We start from the raw sequence: 18756 nt of genomic DNA, 5'->3' as shown, positions 1-18756 counted from the left end.
TTTAACTTTATATCAAGAAAAAGACATTATTTATGACTGTAAGTGACCCATGTGTTATGCTGATTCTATGCAGAACAACAATTAATTTTATTTTCTTTTTTATAAAAAAAAAAAAGTGAGATAAAACTTGAAGAGGACACGTGGCTTTCAATCATTTCGATTTGAACGGCCATACCATCTAAAGGTGGACATCTTTTCATAGTTACAGTAGTTAAAGAAAAAATGGAAAAAAGTTTGATTGTACTAGGTGCAATAGCGATAATGTCACAATTGCACTCGACACAAATTATAAAAAAAAATTTGAAGACATTTTTTTTTTTTTTAATTGTATTTGTACCTGATGCAAAAGAAATCAAGTTATTGATTAAAAAATATTTTGGAACAATAATGTTGGAGCTTGGAAATATGAAATTAAGAACATTTTCGAGGCACTACCTAAAACCTACCAATTGACCATCCTAATCACATGCTAATAATCAATAAAATTCTGGAAGTCCACGCTTTACTAATTTTTTAAATATCATTTATACCTAATACGCCAACAACTCCTTGATTGTTGGCACTTGTACATAGAATAATTCAAAAATTATTAATCAAATCTAATTAATCAGTAATTGAACCAAAATAACTTGACTATGCCATGTTGCCAACTATACTCCTTAAGTAAATGTACAAAGAAAAGGATACATGCCTTAAAAATGGTAGTTGAGGGGTGGAGTATAATTATCTAGAAGTTTATGAATTCAATTTTGTTACACATTATCTTTATAATGTGATTTATTTAATCAGTGTGGTTTGTAGCCTATTACACATATAGTGATTACGGGTAAAAAAATTTATGGTGGTAGATGTCTTTGCCAGGCCAGATAAACTACGACGGAATGCAACCCAACATTGGTGACTAGCTAGGTGGTTGACGGGAAGGTGATTGATGTCCCTTTGACACCTCTAATTTCAATTAAGCGAATCCTCTCAACAAATTTGTATGTATCTGATCTCTTGATTTCTGTATTTTTTTTTTCAATGTTACGTTTTTCATCTACCTCCTTATAATAACACATTATAATTAAGTAGTTATATAATTAAAATTTCATCTAGTTTGATAATCAATATCCATCATAATACTTCTATGTTAAATGATAAGAGTATTTTTACTTCCGATAGTATACATATCATTTTGTAATTACATGGTGACAAGTGACACATGCAAGACTAGGTCAGTTTAGTCCTCACCAAACGAAAGGCAAAATTGTATTGCACGATCAGTTACATCATTGGTTTTCTTGTCCCATCATTCCTCCTACCATTGCTTCATTTTTAAGACAAAAAAATATATTTAATAATAACAATAATAATAAATTAATAATAAATACTACCAAGTCCTAATCTCCTAACCTACGAATTTGGTACTACTTAGTATTTTTTTTGTCTGATTATAGATAGGTATGAGTAATTTTATCTACTATGTCGACCTCACTCCTTGAATTTTAAAATAATTGTTTTTATAACCTTGAATTTTTAGTATGATTTAGAGAAAAGGGAACTAGGCTATCTCATTTACACTCATGAATAGTATTTCTTTGATTTACGAGTAAATTTACAATCACAATCTGATCTGAATGTGTGTTTCAGGTGAATGTCATATTGTGATCAGTGTTGTAAAAATCTGGTCTAGATACCAATTAATTGACGCCTAGGTGCTTGGCGTTGTTGACCGCCTAGCGTATCACCATAATCGATGGTTTAGGCGTTCGACTAAGTCGCCTAAGCGTCGCCTAGGTGCTGACCGCCTAGGCCTCTTAGGCTGTCTAATTGGCCGATTAACTATTGCTCCATTCTTTTTAAAATGAGTTATTTCACTCAAAATGACATCATTTTGAGCGAAATAATCCTAAATTGTTCAAACTCTAGATGATTTTTAGGTTAATATTTAATATTTTAGTATTAACTATTAAAATATTAAATATTTTATAATGATTAAGTGTTTAAAAGTTTAAAAATTTTAAACAATTTTTTTTAAAAAATAATAAATAAAAATACACCGGCACCGATTAATCACCGTCTAGGCGCCTTAGGCGCTAGGCACCCCCGAGCGTCTAGCAATTTTTTCAACCATGCTTGTGATCGATAATCCTAATTGACAAAGGACAATAATAAAATAAATCAATTTAAAATTATTCATAATTAATTTACTCAAACTAAAAAGATTAATAAACACATAAAAGCTAATTTTTTAATTTTTTTTTTTTGGAAAGACATAAAACCAAATTAAAACCTTATAATTATCCTTCCAAATTTCTTATAAGAATTTGTTAAGAGTACAACTGCACCTTAGAATTTCTTAATAAGTACTTTTAGCAGATCATAAGCAATAGTGAATTGATTATTGGCATCGCTTTCTACTATAAGTTCTCCATCAACCCCCCATTTCTTCAATCTCTTTCTCTCCTTCCTTCAAAAAACCTTCCAAAAAAACCAAAATCTTTTTTTTTGGGGGGAGAAAGATCAGAAGAAAATGAGATCGAAAACCCAATTCCCCATTAATCTCAACTTCAAGCTCATTCTCATCTGCTTTTTCTTCCTTTTCTTGATCTTCCTAATCCCAAGATCAGTTTTCTCGCCGGCGGCGTCTTCTTCACCGTCAGTCCATGCATCATCCTCCTCACGAGCTCCCTCGGAAAATCAAGAACCGCCGGAGAATCAAGAACCGACAACCACAGCCGCGGCGTGCCCTCCCGGCCGAACCCAGAGCTGCGATAAGATCCCGCCGTCGCTGGCGGAGGCGCTGGTGCACTACGTGACCACCAACATCACTCCCCAGCAGACGATGAAGGAAATCTCGGTGTCGATGAGGGTGCTGGCGAAGAAGTCCCCCTGCAACTTCTTGGTCTTCGGCCTCGGCCACGACAGCCTCATGTGGACCTCCCTCAACCACGGCGGCCGGACCGTCTTCCTGGAGGAGGACCGCTCCTGGATCAACCAGATTCACCGGCAATTACCCTCCCTCGAATCCTACCATGTCACCTATGATACTAAGGTAATTTTCAGCCGTACATTTTACATTTTCTAATCACTATTCCAGGATATCCATATTAGTTTATAATGTACCATAAAGAATTAAATCAGCTTAGGTTGTCTACACCATGAGTCAAACGAAAAAAGACAATAAATCGTTTTTATTGAGAGAAATGTATAAATTTGTGGTTATTAAGTGAACAATCCGATTAATTTAACTTGGGTTGTACTATGATAAATTTGATTCTGATCTTCAATTTTTATTGAGTTTTTGAGTAACCAAGAAACCTACCGCCACTATTTGAGCCTTTGAAGTGTGTAGCCGGTAAAAGGCAAGTTATTGTGTGGACCATAGCTGCGTGGATCATGGTCGAAAATAACATCATGAATATTATGAGTAAAAATAATGTATTTTATGTGTTAGAATAATGTACATTATGTGTTAGAATAATGAAACATCTAAGATAATATAATGTAAATTATGTACATTATGAGTTATAAACATCTAGGTTGTGTATACTTGACAAGTTTAAATAAAAAAAAAAAAAATAGAATAGGCTCTTGTCTTATTACTAAGTTATGACTAATTTGATTGAATTTTTTTATTTTTATTTACACATGATCTCAATCATCAACAGGTGACTGAGGCGGACGAGCTCTTGCAAACAGGGGCGAGGGACGATTGCCAGGTCGTCGGCGATCCAAGAACGTCGAAATGCCGGCTGGCTCTGAAGGGGTTGCCCAAAGAGGTGTACGAGATAGAGTGGGATTTGATAATGGTGGACGCGCCGACGGGGTACCACGACGAGGCGCCGGGGAGGATGGCCGCCATTTACACCGCCGGACTCATCGCCCGGAACCGGGAAGGCGGCGAAACCGACGTCTTTGTTCACGACGTGGATAGGGTTGTGGAAGATAAATTCTCCAAAACTTTTCTTTGCGAAGGGTACATGATCGAACAAGAAGGACGGATTCGACATTTCACCATTCCCAGCCATAAAGCTCGCGCCGGTAGGCCTTTCTGTCCACCGACATAGATAACAAATTTGCCGGAAATTTTACAGTGTCGAGGGTTATAAATCTATAATATCGGGTGGTTTGTAGAATTGTACCTTATGCTTTGTAAGTTGTACATTTCTTATGTACTTCTGGTAAAGTAAAAGGTACATACGAATTGATAGAAGCACACGATATTGTAAAATTTACCGAGGATTTAAAATAATTTGGGAAAAATTTTACACGGCCGAGGGTTATTTTGTTATAATGTTGGGTGCTTTGTGGGGCTCATTGTACTTTGTGCTTTACAGGTTGTACTTTTTTCTTTGTGCTTCTGGTAAAGCGGAAGGTACAATTTTATAGAGCACACAGTATTGTAAAATTTGTGGAGGATTTTTTTCATGATCTTTTTCAGTAATTTCTAATGATAGTTTTTGATATATAAACAAGTTATGTTCCTTTTGTTGATGCAATAATGTATAGAGGTTCTCTATTTCGCTTGGTGATGATATTCAATTTTCTTGTCATCTCTCTTATATATAATATATTAGACTCCAAATATAATAAAACATATTTAATTATTCAATTGGTTTCAAGGCTTGGACTTTCCCTTGCATGCACAAGTGAATCTTACTTGTGCTCTTAACTAGACTCTTATGCTCTATTAGGTTGGACCCATCTCTTATACACAAATTATATTATGGATCATAATCCGCATTATTGTAAGGTGGATAATTAATACATATACATATATATATATATATATATATATATATATATATATATATATATATATATTTGGAAGAATACATATTTATTTTTAATATATTATAAGTTCATTTTTTTTACACAGTACACTAAAAATAAGCTTGTATTAAGATATATAGTGAACATACTAAAAATGAATATGATGTGTACAAAAAATAAACATATATGTATCGATGCTTGATTTTACAATGTGGATTATGGTTCATGGTATAACAATTGTTTCTTATAACCCCAAGGCTAATTAATGTGATTGTTTTCCTCATACTCCATTAGTCAGGGAAAGAGTTGTTAAAATTAAAATTGTGATTAATTTACTGCACTAATATATGGAAAGAGTTGTTAAAATTAAAATTGTGATTAATTTACTTGCAATAAATTTTGGTACTAATGTCGGTTGGCTCAACTGTATGAGAAGATTGTACTTTAGTCCTACCACTTGGTGAAGATCCTTTAACCACAAAAGAAGACCCTACATTAGTGTCTACCCTATAATTTTTGTCTTTTGTCACAACTCACAATTATAATACAATTTTTAGTTTGAGGCGGACAATTATAAATAATACAGAACTCTATGTTCATAATTACTGAACTACATGTTTATAATTATAAAACTATATATTCATAATTTTTGAACTTTATATTCACAATTATTGAATCTCTATATTCATAATTACAGAATTATATGTTCATAATTATATGCACAACTCTATGTTAACTGCGGTTCCACAGCATAATTTGCCTGCTAAAATGGATTGGGCCTCTTTAGTTCTTTAATTGGGCTTGGGCCATTTTTTTCAAATTACTTTTGGAAACCCAACCTCCACGAAACGTGGGGGTTGATTTTGTTAATAATGTTTAACACGGGGCTGAAATGAAATAAAAGTAAAAATAGAGCGACGTCGTATTAACGCCGAGATAAGTCTCTCCTTCCCTATCCATTTGGAGCCTTCGCTATTGTGCTCCATCGTCTTCTTCGCTCGCTCTGTTCACTCTGCGAATTGAAGCTTCGAAAATGGCGAAAGGCAAGAAGGAGCTTCTTACGTCGGCCCCATGGAGGGTGGGCCCCGAAGAGGACGAAAAGTTCAAGGACGCGAAGATGAAGGTTACGAGCCAGCCGGGTTCGACTCCCACTATGCACGTCCCCGGAGTGAAATCCGTTAAATCCAAAGCCAGTGAGCTCGAAGACGATTCTCGCACTGAAATTGACCCTGAACTACGCTACAGCTTCCAGCGCAACTTCCAGGTCTCCCCCCTCCCCTCATTTACATATGTTTATGTATATATACATTTATGGAGAATATATTGAAAAAGTGTGATTTTCCTGCCTAAATTTGACCTAGTTTGATCGGTTGTAGTTTTGGTGTCTCTATGCTTTCTCATTTGGAATGGTAGTTTGGTTTGTTCTACCGAAGACGTACAACGTTTAATGCGTAATGGACAATGTTTTAGTTGGATTGACCTCAAACTAATATATATTTCTTCTTATTTGGCTTCGTTTGCGTGTAAATTATATATATATATATATATATATATATATATATATATATATATATATATATATATATATATATATATATATTGGTTTAAATGCGGACTGTGTTTCCTATGCGGCGGACTGTGTTTCCTATGCTGCTGGTGCGGATTCACCATTAGATATGTAAAAATGCACCAATGTACTACAAAATGCACCACACCTAATAGTGCATTTCTGAACACTTTGAATGATGCATTTATGCGTACCTAATGGTGAGTGACCGCACGGGAACCTGGCCCTATATATATATGTGTGTGTGTGTGTGTTTACCCTGCATTGTGACCCCAAAGGATCGAGCTAAACCAGCCTAGGTTACCGTAGCTGAGCGGCTCAAGAAGGCCGCCCCCACTTGGAGTCAAAAATTAAATTATATATTTTGGGAGGTTGGGATTGTTGGTTTTCTGCTTGTTGTTGAGAATGGCATGGGCTCAGTTGAATGATGCACAATTTGTTAATCATGTAATGCTGTAATTGCTCCATAGTAGTAAAGATTGTGCCTTAACAAATTTTAATTAACAGAACAGTCAAATTGGTTGTGTTGGGGTTCATGTGTTCTTTTCTGGCCTTTCAATTTGTTTGTTTAAAGTTAACGTTTGATCAATTTCTTCCATTTTGTGCTGCCCTCATGTGACCTTAAAGAAGATGACAGAAGACGGTTGTTTTTAGCCATGTTATGGTTGTTGGTCAAGATATATAACTTTGAACAAGAATATTGAGTTCTATGTTTGAGCTGTTCCATTTTTCGTTTAAATGAGAAATATGGCACTTCTGTAAGCCTCAAAAACAAGAAATGTAATTCGAGTATCTTAATTAAAGATTTTATGCAAGATCATTTTCTGAAGGAATATAGATTTGGTACATACACTTCCAATCAAAATGATCTAGCAGAGTGATCTATTCTTTGATGTAGCCATGCAAGGTTTGGGTCACGGTAAAGATATCAATATTGAATCTCACATTTTGTGAGCAGATACTAGATCTATGGTCAAATAGAATATGCCTGTATTTTCCTCTTATTTGTAGGGCTTCCGACTTTATAAACTAGCCATTCAAAACCGTTGCCTACTATAGTGGTAGTCCTAGAAAACATGGACTCCAATTCTTTCACCAAGTATCACTGTCTGGCTTGCGACCTTGTCACCTTGCGTTGGACATGGTTGTGCAGTGTGCACACATCTGCACTACTGTGTCTTTGAAAAAAATAAATTCAGACGTGTGTTGAGGAGTTTTCTGACTTTTCTCACTTGCTCAATGTTTGCCAAACACTGATATGTTGTTCGAGATTTGATGTCCGTTATTTTTAGACCCGTTTTCTAGCCAAGGAGCTATATATGTGTCCATAAGTTGTGTGTACTTGTGCACATCTTGTACTCTGGCTGTATCTTTTCTTTCAATAAAGTCTTTAATCTAGTCGCTGTGTTGGCAATATTGTTATGGTTGCAAGAATATTGCAATAACTTTAATTATTGTTTGTTGTTTATAACAAGAATTCTAATGATCTTGGTCAACTAGCATCAAGCAAAGTTGGCCTAATTTTACCGTTGAGGGTTTGGTCTATGCTGTTTTATTACTTGCAACCATACCCGCTTGGGCATATGGTTCGGAAGTGTACCTTGATATTTGTTGATGGGATCTTTTGGTATATACCCATGGGGATTGGTTTGCCTAAAGTCCAGCCCATGTCTTAAAAAAAAGGACACCTAAATTGTTGGTTCAATGGAATTTTTCTTCGTCTTTGAAATATCTAATTTGTACTTGCCCATCCTTACCTGTCAAAAGCAGGAAACATTATAATAACAACTAATCTGACTTGCATGTGGCCAGTATGGTGGCTACTGGCTAGTAATGAAATTTAGTATTTCCATTTCTTTTATCTTGTTGAGTAGTGACTAGTGTGACAATTTTTGCATTTGAGACAGGCTATTAGTTTATCTAATAAGATTTCCACTTCTGCAGTTTCTTCAACGTGTTTTCAGCATTGACACCATTGTTAAACCTCTCCCATCGGGAATGCAATACAATGTTTCTCGTAACTTGAGCTTCTTTACTCGCATCTTTACACAGTTCTTTGGTAAGTTTCAACCCATTGATTATTATCCATTTGTTTTGACTATACATACATGTTTGGGGAAAATGTAAAGACACCGGACCTTTTTCTTTGGCCACCAGGACAAAGGAGAACTTACTAATACTAGCTAGCTGTTTATTACTATTGCGAAAACTTAGTTGATCTTTAGAGTCGAGTCAGTTTCATAACACCCACTCTCCCCCAGTTTTAGGGGTTGGCTGCATTTTTTTTTTTTTTTTTTTTTGCAGTCAGTATCTGAGGGTGTGCATTGGGTAAACTTTGCCTTGTGACCCTAGCCGGCAAAGGATCACAAGGAAGTAAACTAGCCTAGGTTACCCATAGCTGACTAGCTCAAACTCAATAGGTCACCCCCGTTGGGAGTCGAACTTGTAACATCGTGGATTACCAAGTCAACATCCTGACTAGCTTGGTTGGGGCGATCATTTCCACAGCCGTTCTAATTTGATTTTTCGTTTGGCCAGATCCTGATGGAATAGCAGATGCACAAAAATCTCTAGGCTTGGGACAAGAAGGAAAAACGCGTAGGGTGAGTTGAAGAAGTTGCCAAGTATCTGTAACTATTGTGTATGGAATTGTCTGCAATTTTTGTGTGTTGGCATACTATTGCTCATTTTTACTGCTCTGCTACATTCGAAATCTATAAAGTTCTATGAGGATCATAAATTCATAACTTGCTTCCCTTGGTCTTTGTATGGTTCTGTTCCATGTTTATAGATTATGCCAATTCTCATCATTCTTTTTGGAAAATCAAAGGATTCTCTTGGCATGAATGACTGCAATTTAATCTTATTGTTAAAATATTGCACTAGGAGGATGCAGCTTTTGTATTTGTTTTGGTAAAGATCAATAGTCAATGGACCATTTATGGTTCAATTGAAAGTCAAAGGATAAAAATTAGTAAATAACAATAGTTAAGGGACCATTCTTGGATTTAACTCTTTGTATAATGTATATTCACTATTCAAATAATATACTTTTATTATTAAAAATGTATTTTTTTTTATGGTTCACACAACATTGTGTGGACCATGATCTACATAATAATTTGTTTGAGATGTGATTTGATCGGCATGACCCAGATATTGATGGGAATGCAATAGTGTTAGACTCGTATGCAAAACTAGTTGAGGAATGCTCAACGCATTATTACAAGAGTCGATTATTTGACCTTAAAATTATATTAATAGTCCATTCACTAATTACTCTATATTTTTTTTTGAAAGCTAACACAACGAAAGAATATATTAATTAAGAAGTGATGAACACAACGAAAAAATATGTCCTCATTGAAATAGATAATTTCCTATTGTGATATAGTTTCTATTCATTATGTGAATTAGTATTCCACTATTTGCATATTCCCACCTTTTCTTTGAAACACTATTTTTATTCTCTCACTACAAAAGTCATGTTGAATTTTTGAAATAACACTAGATAGATTATACAGATATTCTTTGCTAGCTTTAATCATGTAATTAATTACTTGTTTTTACTTTTTAATTTTTTATAAACATTAATTCAGTAAATGCTTTAACTCTTTAATTAATTAAACGTTTTCACTTTTTATAGATAACAATTTGATAATTTAAATATGTAACCTACCGTAATTACTTTAGTCGATAATTTTTTAAAATAATATTGTTTATTGTTTATTTTCAAGATCTATATAAGGGGTAATATCTTGTGAAAGATAATATAATCCTTCATTCTCAAAAAAGTAATTGTTGTTGCAACATATACAGAGCAAAGATGATGAAGAACTACAGCGTGCTTGCCATTCTTTCTTTGGCAATTTTCTTGACTCTACTTACCCCTTCCCTAGGTACTTTTTTTTTTTTTTCAAATTTTAATATAATAATGTAAATTAAATTAATAAGATATAATAACTTATGTTTGGCTTTGTTTCGACCATTTTCACCTTTTAAAAAAAAGGAGAATGGAAATTTTGCCCAGGAACTTTTATTGCAAATGGTGTATGTGAGAACATTAGTTGTGGAAATTTGGCATTATTTCAATGGCCAGCAAGCAAAATGCCTCAACGTTGTAGATGTTCTGCTGCTGGAGCAACCAAAAGCCTTTGTACTTGTCAAATCATTTGTGATGTATGATAATTATTATTGTTATTTGGCTTCAAATATTAATAAAATAACAAAATACTTTAATATAATGATGTTTTATTTTATTTTATTTTTAGTTTATATAAGCAAAAATTTTATTAAGAACACAATATTGCAATATTTTTCGTGTTGAGACATTTATGATAAACATTTGTTGGGACAGTGAATTTTTTTCTTGTTGAGACATTCATGATAATAAAGATTTGTAATATTTTAATATTTAGTGAATAGCAGGTGACTTCTCGAGTAAATTAAATTATGTTCAGATTTTGTTAGATTTTAGACTTAAGGGTGTTAGAGATTAGCACTAAGTGTTAGATAATAAGTGATATAATTTAAATAAAAGTAGAACATATAATTTTTACATGAAAAATCAAAATGTAAATAACACAAGTGTTGTTTGATTAAGCCAAATGAATTGAGGTTGATGGGTTCCTTTTGTTGTGATGGTATATGCACATACTCAAAGTTTTTTGGAAAGTATAATCTAAAGTATTATCGTCAAATTAATGAATATGATTATGATGACCTCTTTTAAACAATTAAATGCAACATAATTAATTTCAAATATAAAATCATATTATAAAATGTAGAGTAAAATTATTATAAATATATAAATTATTCTCATATTGTTAAGTTAAAAATATTATTCTTCTTAGATTAAAATCTCTAAAAGATAATATCATTATTTTAAAAGTGCAATTATGATAGTTATAGTATCAAATTAAACAAATTTAATTTATAGATGATACAATTTTATGATATATGTTGGTAAATTACAATAAATAAATAGTTATTTTGAAAATTTAAAAATAGAATTTATTGTTGACCAATGAAGTTTAATACATAAACTTTAAAAACCCTTTCCCAAATAATAAGTTATTACCACTACACTTTCATCTCAAATTTACGTTATAATATTCATCTTCTTGTGTGGTAATATTTGATTGAATATTATTTGCATTTGATTATTGGGTAAATTCCTTTTTTATTTTAAACTCGTGATAGGATTGATAAATTAATGAACAACCAATGTATATAAATAATTTTATTACCACTTAGATGGTAAACACTAGAAGGTGATAGAATTCAAGAGAGACAAATAACATATATAAATAATATATAATTAGTAATATAAAGTTATTTAAAAATATATAAAGTATTTATATTTATATATAGTTATTAAGATGCGATCACATACATTCTTATTGAATTAAAATATATGAGAGGGAATTTTTTTTAATATTGTCAAAATACATTTATCTTTTAATTTACAAAAAGTCAATATCAGCTACTCAGAGGTGTACTCTGGATCATCGGAACAAAAAACGCACAGTAAGTTCTCAACTGACGCACCTTAAGCACAAAACCACGCACCTTAAGTTTGACCTGGCCTAAATATAAAAAGACCAAATTCCCACCGCAATGGACGGTCCTTTTTAGTGAGACCAACGACTATCATTCAACCGCATCTTTCATATGGGTCCGCATGTGATCTCTATTATATATATATATAGACACACACATACACAAATGAAACATTGAAATAGAATTTCTTATTGCAATATAGTTTCTATTCATTATGTGAATCAGTATTTCAGTACACATATATTCCCTTCAATTCCCTTTTCTTTGAAATATATTATTTTTGTTCTCTCAATCCAGAATTCACGCTGAAATTATACTGGATAGATTATACAAATATTCTTTGCTAGCTTTAATCATGTAATTAATTAACTGTTTTTACTTTCTATAAACATTAATTCAGTAAATGGTTTAACTCTTTAATTAATTGAACGTTTTCACTTTTTGTAGATAACGATTTGATAATTTAAGTATGTAACTTACCGTAATTATCTTAGCTGATAATTTATTTTAAAAAATAATATTGTTTATTTTCAAGATCTATATAAAGGGTAATATCTTGTGAAAGATAATATAATCCTTCATTCTCAAAAAAGTAATTGTTGTTGCAACATATAGCAAAGATGATGAAGAACTCCAGCGTGCTTGCCATTCTTTCTTTGGCAATTTTCTTGACTCTACTTAATCCTTCTCTAGGTACTTTTTTTTTTTTTTTTTTTCTCAAATTTTAATATTTTTAAATTAATTCATAAAATATAATAACTTATTTTTGGTTTTGTTTTAACCATTTTCACCTCTTTTTTTTTTTTTAAAGGTCAAATTAAGTTTTGCCCAGGAACTTTTACTGCAAATGATGTATGTGAGAACATTAGTTGTGGAAATTTGGCATTATTTCAATGGCCAGCAAGCAAAATGCCTCAACGTTGTAGATGTTCTGCTGCTGGAGCAAACCAAAGCCTTTGTACTTGTCAAATCGTTTGTGATGCGTGACAATTATTAATGTTATTTGGCTTCAAATATTAATAAAATAACAAACTATTTATTTTAATATAATGATGTTTTATTTTATTTTATTTTTAGTTTATATAAGCGACATTTTTATTGCAAAACGCAATGACCCTGTTTGGTAAATAGCTATTAGTTGATAGCTGATATTATTTGATCGCTTTTAGTTCCTTGACTCTCACAAATTATCCAAATTTGGCTTAAATTTTTTGAAATGCTCTCACTTTTACTTTAAATCTTTTTTTCATATGAGATTATTTCGAGCATTTTAAACTGACGAATCTAGTTGACTTAAAATATTCAAGAGACCACATTATTTAGCAAACTTAATAGTCGATAATTAAAAGTTAAAATATTACATTATTGACACCGGAAGTGTTATCTCCCCACAATATTCAATTAATAATCAGTCCAGGATGTGGGCATGATGAAAATATCATTCTCAGTCACAATTGATGACATACTTGTTATCATCGTGCGATGTTCTTCATCCACCTGCAAATTATATAATTAACAATGAAATATAACTATATATCAAAAGAAAATTCTCAATTATATATATATATATATATATATATATATATATATAAAGAGTGAAATTCATAATCACTACATGAGAGTGTGGACTGAAAATTCTAATTTGTAATGAAACAATCATAACTAATATGGTATTGATAATTATATTACCTTTTCTTGTAAGTGTTTGTTTGTTGCTCTTAGAGTCCCTTCTTATAATAGAGAATCGAAACAACTAAAAAGTGAGCATTGAGAATAATTGTCGTCGATCAAAATTCATCAATGGTTGAAAATTTTAGTAAAAAAAAATGATCAATTTTATAATTACGGTAAACTTTTTAATTTGTAATATTTATAAAATAGATCCGTCAATTTTTCTTTTATTTCTCAACAACCCTCAAATATTGATATATTCAAATGGATGACCTGATCACGTTAATATAAAGTATTACACGTGTGATGTTTCATATGATACAGTCTAATTAATTAATACAAGACCTACCCTATTGCAAAGAAGTAAAATTATATATAGATCAGAGAAGGACAATAGAAATAATCAATACATTATTAATCATTGGGTTTAATACACTTTTAGATTAAATTTGATTAAAGATAATAAAATCAAAAGTAGTCATGATAATTTTTAATGTTGTAATAGAAATAGGGATTTACCTTATTCTTCAGCAGCTGTATCTCTTGAAACATTAGACCCATCTGCATGGTAGTGTATGTTCAATATTCAATTAAGGATTCTGATTAATTTAAATTATTTTACTTTTTTTTTTTCCTTTTATACCTAAAAAAGTTCATCTTGTGACTTTAACCAGAAAATGACCACAATAAGGTAAAGCAGTTTAGGTTGTCTATAGCTGATCAACTCAAATAGAGAAAAAACTAGTTTAACTAATGAATAATAAGACATAGGCCCTGTTTGGTAAAATGTTTGTTAGCTGATAGCTGTTTGCTGTTAGCTGATTCTGTTAATTAGAATGTATAAATAGTTGATAACATTAGCTGATTGTAGAAAAGTGTTTGGTAAATTAGCTGTTAGCTGATAGTTGTTTAGTATAATTTCTTTTCTCAAAAAGCTAATTGAAAAAATTGCTTGGAGTAGCTTTTTGAATTTTAGCATTTTGGAGTTGCAAAAAGCTTATTAACCAAACATTTATATTGATATTTTTACTAAATCAAACAATTAATAGTGGCCAAATAAGCCAAAATTGGCCTATAGGCCAATTTTTTACCAAACAGGGCCATAGAGTAATTCCTTTGTGGTATTTGATTGAGAAATTTGAGAATATTCTTGTTAATATCTCGACATTTTTCTTGTTTAAAAGTATGTTTCTTTTGCATGCATGACTATTGAAAAATTAAAAACAAATAGATCCCTATGTAAAGTTTAGTAATATAGTAATTACTTGACTCTAAATTAGTTAGTAACTCATTGTAAATATGAACTATCATCACTAGAGTAGTGAAAAATGAATAGAAAAGTAAATTATATAATTAATGTGAGACAATAATTTGACAATTAGAGTTCAATTCACCTTTGCTGAACGTACATGATGCATCCACCCTTCAAGATACTTTTCAAGTGCATCCAATTTATATATACTCATTGTTCCAATTCCTCCCCCATGCATGAACCTAAAATATAACATGTACTAAACTAGGTTATACATATATACATACACATATATAAATGAGTGGCACATGCATATATATAGGTATTGGATCAAATGAGAAGTTCCGCTTAGATAAAAATTGTAGTTTAATTTTAATAATTGATCTAGCAGGATGATCGGACTATAAAGTTAAAAATAAAAAACATGGTAACATTTTGATAACTATTTCAAACTTAAAGTGTATGCACCAATAATTATAAGTGCAATCGCTGATATGTAATGGTACAATAATATATAGTTACATATTAGCGATTGCACTTGTAATTTTCACCCGAAACTACCTGGAAGTTGAATATGGAGAGAAAAATATATACCTTAGGCCCTCTTGGAGTATTGTAATTCCGTTTTTCAGCATGTTAATCTCCTCTTTTGCATCCTAATAAATAAATTATGAATATTCATTGTTATCATAGGAATATTAATGTGTAATTATTACTAGAGAAATATAATTTCAATTACCACTAAAACTTATAAATAAAAGACAAAGACACACATATTTCCTTTTGCTAATAATAATAATAATAATAATAATAATAATAATAATAATAATAATAATAATAATAATAATAATAATAATAATAATAATAATAATAATAATAATAATAATAATAATAATAATAATTATTATTATTATTATTATTATTATTATTATTATTATTATTATTATTATTATTATTGAAAGGTAACCAACTATATTAAATCAAACGATTAAATGTTCAATACAAGATGGAATTGTAGAAAACCAACAAAGATGATCAGAGAACTTGCAGCTCGAGCTAAAGCATGAGCGAGCTTATTCACTGATCGACTAACATACTCAATAGACACTGTTTCAAAGTCTCGTTTCAAAGATCGGCAAGTATTTATTATTATTATTATTATTATTATTATTATTATTATTATTATTATTATTATTATTATTATTATTATTATTATTATTATTATTATTATTATTATTATTTGTTATTAATATTGTATATAGCATCTGATTCTAAGATCATATATTCACATAAATTAAACACGAAATTGCTTTTTACTATTTGCAGGTATTTATTTCTATTTGTTTAGAAAAGATTCAAGCAAATTTTTAAAATTAATTAATTAAAAAGAGTATATACAGAGATTTACCTGAACATGCTTTTCTCTGGGTTCCTGTTCACTGACTTCAGTCACCCGAGCTCCCCGTGTAAAGTTCACGTACTTGTCGATCATCCCTTGCATGTTTCTTTCATTTATTTATTCAAAAAAAAAAAAATCTTATTAGAAATTAATCAAATCTGTTTTTAAAAAAGTTAGAAAATTATGTCATATATACTAGCATGCATGTTGGTTAAACTAGACTAGTGATTTGTCAGAGCTTATAACTTATAAGCTCATTTTAAGCTACTAATAAGTTATAAGCTCTGTTTGGTAATGTTCTCAAAATAAGTTAATAGTTTAAAATTAAAGCTTATTTTGAAAAGTTACTTTGGCTCTGTTTGGCAAACCTAGCTGAAAAGCTATAAGCTAGGAGCTGATAGCTGAAAAGGAGCTGAAAGCTGAAAAGCTATAAGCTCGGAGCTGAAAATTGAAGAGCTGTTAAGCTAGCTGTTATGATTGAAAGTGTTTGGTAAAATTAGCTTTTTGATAAGCTGATAAATGTAAAAAGACTAAAAAGGACATCTTCATAAAATTTAAATTAGTTTGTTTACATATTAAAATTTAACATTTCGTCTTCCAAAAAAAAAAAGTAAACATTTTTAAAATAAAACTATTAGCATGATCATGATCTAGCATTCCATAATGAAGTAGCAATATTATCATTGGTTGAAGCCATATTGCTAATTTAATAATAATAATAATAATAATAATAATAATAATAATAATAAGAAGAAGATAAAGATGAAGGGATTGACGTGAAGCCATATTGCTAATTTAAAAATAATAATAATAATAATAATAATAATAATAATAATAATAATAATAATAATAATAATAATAAGCTAAAGATGAAGGGATTGACGTAAAAGTTGGTATAGGGGAAGAGAAAGAGTTTTAATTCATAAGGTTAAAATATGTTATTACTTTAAAATAATAAGGGTAAAGATGGAAAAAAAAAAGTTAGGAAGCTAGTAGCTTATTTTGAAACGCTAAAGTAGCGTTTCAAAATAAGCTCTTATTTGAAGCTAGGAGCTTATTTTGGGAACATTACCAAACAGAGCTTATAGCTTATTAGTAGCTTAAAATAAGCTATAAGCTCCTAGCTTATCGTTGCCAAACAGAGCCTTTAGCGTTTTAAAAATAAGCTAGAAGCTTCTTAACATTTTTTTCATCTTTATCCTTTTTATTTTAAATAAATGACATCTTTTACCTTTTCAATTAAAACCATTTTGGTCTTTTCTTTTTTTCTATATTTTTATTTATCCTCATCTGCAACTCTTCACTACCCAGCAACTCCTTTAAAATTCTAACTACAATCATCCGTTCATAAATAAATGACATCCTTTACCCTTACCAATTAAAATTTTTTTTCTTTTGTTTTAATTTAATATATATCTCATATACATTTTAAAAACAAAAACATTTTTTTATAAATTAAATATATCTCATATTTTTTTTGAAAGGAAAATATATCTCATATATTTAATAATATAAACACAATATAATAATCATATCATTTAAATTTTATGAAAATGTCATTTTTAGTCTTTTTATATTTATCAACTTATCAAAAAACTAATTTTACTAAACACTTTTAAGCATTGTCAGCTAGTTAACAGCTCTTCAATTTTCAGTTTCTAGCTTATAGCTTTTCAGCTTTAATTTCAGCAAAGTTTGCCAAACATAGCCTAGATAGTTTACAATACTCAATTTTAGTTTTTTTTTTTTTTTTTTTTTTTTTTTTTTTTTTTTAAACAAAAAAAAAAAAAAAACTTCATCTAAAAGAAGTGACCGAATAGGTGAAACATGATTTTTGTACCGGAAGATTACAAACAGGTCTTACTAACCCTTGAGTGGCTAGGTCGTAGAGCTTCCCATGAGCTGAGAAAACGAGGACGGCGACCTCGGCGTCGCACAGCACCGACAGCTCCTTGGCCTTCTTAAGCAGCCCGCCGCGGCGTTTGCAGAACGTCACCTGCCGGTGCACCGGATTCGAGATCCTCTTCAACTCAGTCTTCCCCCGACCCATATATATATACGTTTCCAAACTTCTTCTTCTTCAATTCGTCCAAGTTATTAAGATTTGTGATTCTTAAGATCAGAGTTGCAGACCAACGACAACCTTCCACTAGTATGGACTAGCTTCCAGGTTGTCGGCGCTCCAGTGTCGCTAATTTGCTGCCGTATATAGCTGCAGCTTGATACAACAACTCACTCATCTTCTTCCCAAAATGTTTGTTTGCTTATATATATACACACACTACATATAATGCCGCAACCCCTTTGGTGATTATTCCCACAAGTTATTTTAAATTAATTAATTAATAGTTGGAAAAACACCTTTACACATCAGTACATTTGATGTCCTCATTTAAAAAAAAAAATAAAAAAATTACTCTCTGTTTTAGGCTGTAAATGAGTTGAGTCATGCTCAAAGTTCGAGCTCAAAATAGTTACGATGACTTTAAGCAAACTCGATCAAGTTTGAAACTTAGAGTTTCAGTTCAACTGATTAATTTTTATAAA

General features: G+C 31.0%; 3 protein-coding genes across 4 annotated transcripts; 2 read left to right on the top strand and 1 right to left on the bottom strand.

Annotated features, from left to right (window-relative positions):
- Positions 1–2396: 2396 nt before the first annotated feature.
- LOC109172059 (glucuronoxylan 4-O-methyltransferase 3-like) lies at positions 2397–4531 on the top strand. The gene is made up of 2 exons (XM_019321218.1): positions 2397–3037; positions 3654–4531. The coding sequence occupies exons 1-2, from the start codon at positions 2516–2518 to the stop codon at positions 4050–4052; spliced, it is 921 nt and encodes a 306-aa protein (XP_019176763.1). The 5' UTR covers positions 2397–2515; the 3' UTR covers positions 4053–4531.
- Positions 4532–5709: 1178 nt separating this feature from the next.
- Positions 5710–9133, top strand: LOC109172061. The gene is made up of 3 exons (XM_019321221.1): positions 5710–6022; positions 8270–8384; positions 8864–9133. Exons 1-3 carry the CDS (start codon positions 5792–5794, stop codon positions 8935–8937), a joined length of 420 nt encoding a protein of 139 aa, XP_019176766.1. The 5' UTR covers positions 5710–5791; the 3' UTR covers positions 8938–9133.
- A 4072-nt stretch (positions 9134–13205) lies between these two features.
- LOC109172060 (agamous-like MADS-box protein AGL12) lies at positions 13206–18469 on the bottom strand. Of its 2 annotated transcripts, XM_019321219.1 has the most exons (7): positions 18078–18469; positions 16219–16315; positions 15405–15466; positions 14953–15052; positions 14078–14119; positions 13577–13618; positions 13206–13384 (listed from the first exon to the last, which is right to left on the bottom strand). In XM_019321219.1, the coding sequence occupies exons 1-7, from the start codon at positions 18257–18259 to the stop codon at positions 13289–13291; spliced, it is 621 nt and encodes a 206-aa protein (XP_019176764.1). In that variant the 5' UTR covers positions 18260–18469; the 3' UTR covers positions 13206–13288. The 2 variants fall into 2 exon arrangements, with proteins under 2 accessions (XP_019176764.1, XP_019176765.1); XM_019321220.1 differs by lacking the exon at positions 13577–13618.
- Between the last annotated feature and the right edge of the window lie 287 nt (positions 18470–18756).

Source organism: Ipomoea nil, unplaced genomic scaffold, assembly GCF_001879475.1.
Source record: "Ipomoea nil cultivar Tokyo-kokei standard unplaced genomic scaffold, Asagao_1.1 scaffold0382, whole genome shotgun sequence".
Lineage (NCBI taxonomy): Eukaryota > Viridiplantae > Streptophyta > Magnoliopsida > Solanales > Convolvulaceae > Ipomoea > Ipomoea nil.
The sequence above is the reverse complement of the archived record's forward strand: the minus strand, read 5'-3'. Positions and strand labels throughout refer to the sequence as shown.

What these genes read in the sequence shown, in the direction of transcription:
- LOC109172059 (XM_019321218.1), top strand. Translation starts at nt 2,516, where the DNA reads ATGAGATCGAAAACCCAATTCCCCATTAATCTCAACTTCAAGCTCATT. An exon ending in ATGTCACCTATGATACTAAG is followed by an intron (nt 3,038 to 3,653) that starts GTAATTTTCAGC and finishes AATCATCAACAG; the next exon opens with GTGACTGAGGCGGACGAGCT.
- LOC109172061 (XM_019321221.1), top strand. Translation starts at nt 5,792, where the DNA reads ATGGCGAAAGGCAAGAAGGAGCTTCTTACGTCGGCCCCATGGAGGGTG. An exon ending in GCTTCCAGCGCAACTTCCAG is followed by an intron (nt 6,023 to 8,269) that starts GTCTCCCCCCTC and finishes CCACTTCTGCAG; the next exon opens with TTTCTTCAACGTGTTTTCAG. An exon ending in CATCTTTACACAGTTCTTTG is followed by an intron (nt 8,385 to 8,863) that starts GTAAGTTTCAAC and finishes TCGTTTGGCCAG; the next exon opens with ATCCTGATGGAATAGCAGAT.
- LOC109172060 (XM_019321219.1), bottom strand. Translation starts at nt 18,259, where the DNA reads ATGGGTCGGGGGAAGACTGAGTTGAAGAGGATCTCGAATCCGGTGCAC. An exon ending in TACGACCTAGCCACTCAAGG is followed by an intron (nt 16,316 to 18,077) that starts GTTAGTAAGACC and finishes AATAAATGAAAG; the next exon opens with AAACATGCAAGGGATGATCG. An exon ending in ACAAACACTTACAAGAAAAG is followed by an intron (nt 13,385 to 13,576) that starts GTAATATAATTA and finishes TATAATTTGCAG; the next exon opens with GTGGATGAAGAACATCGCAC.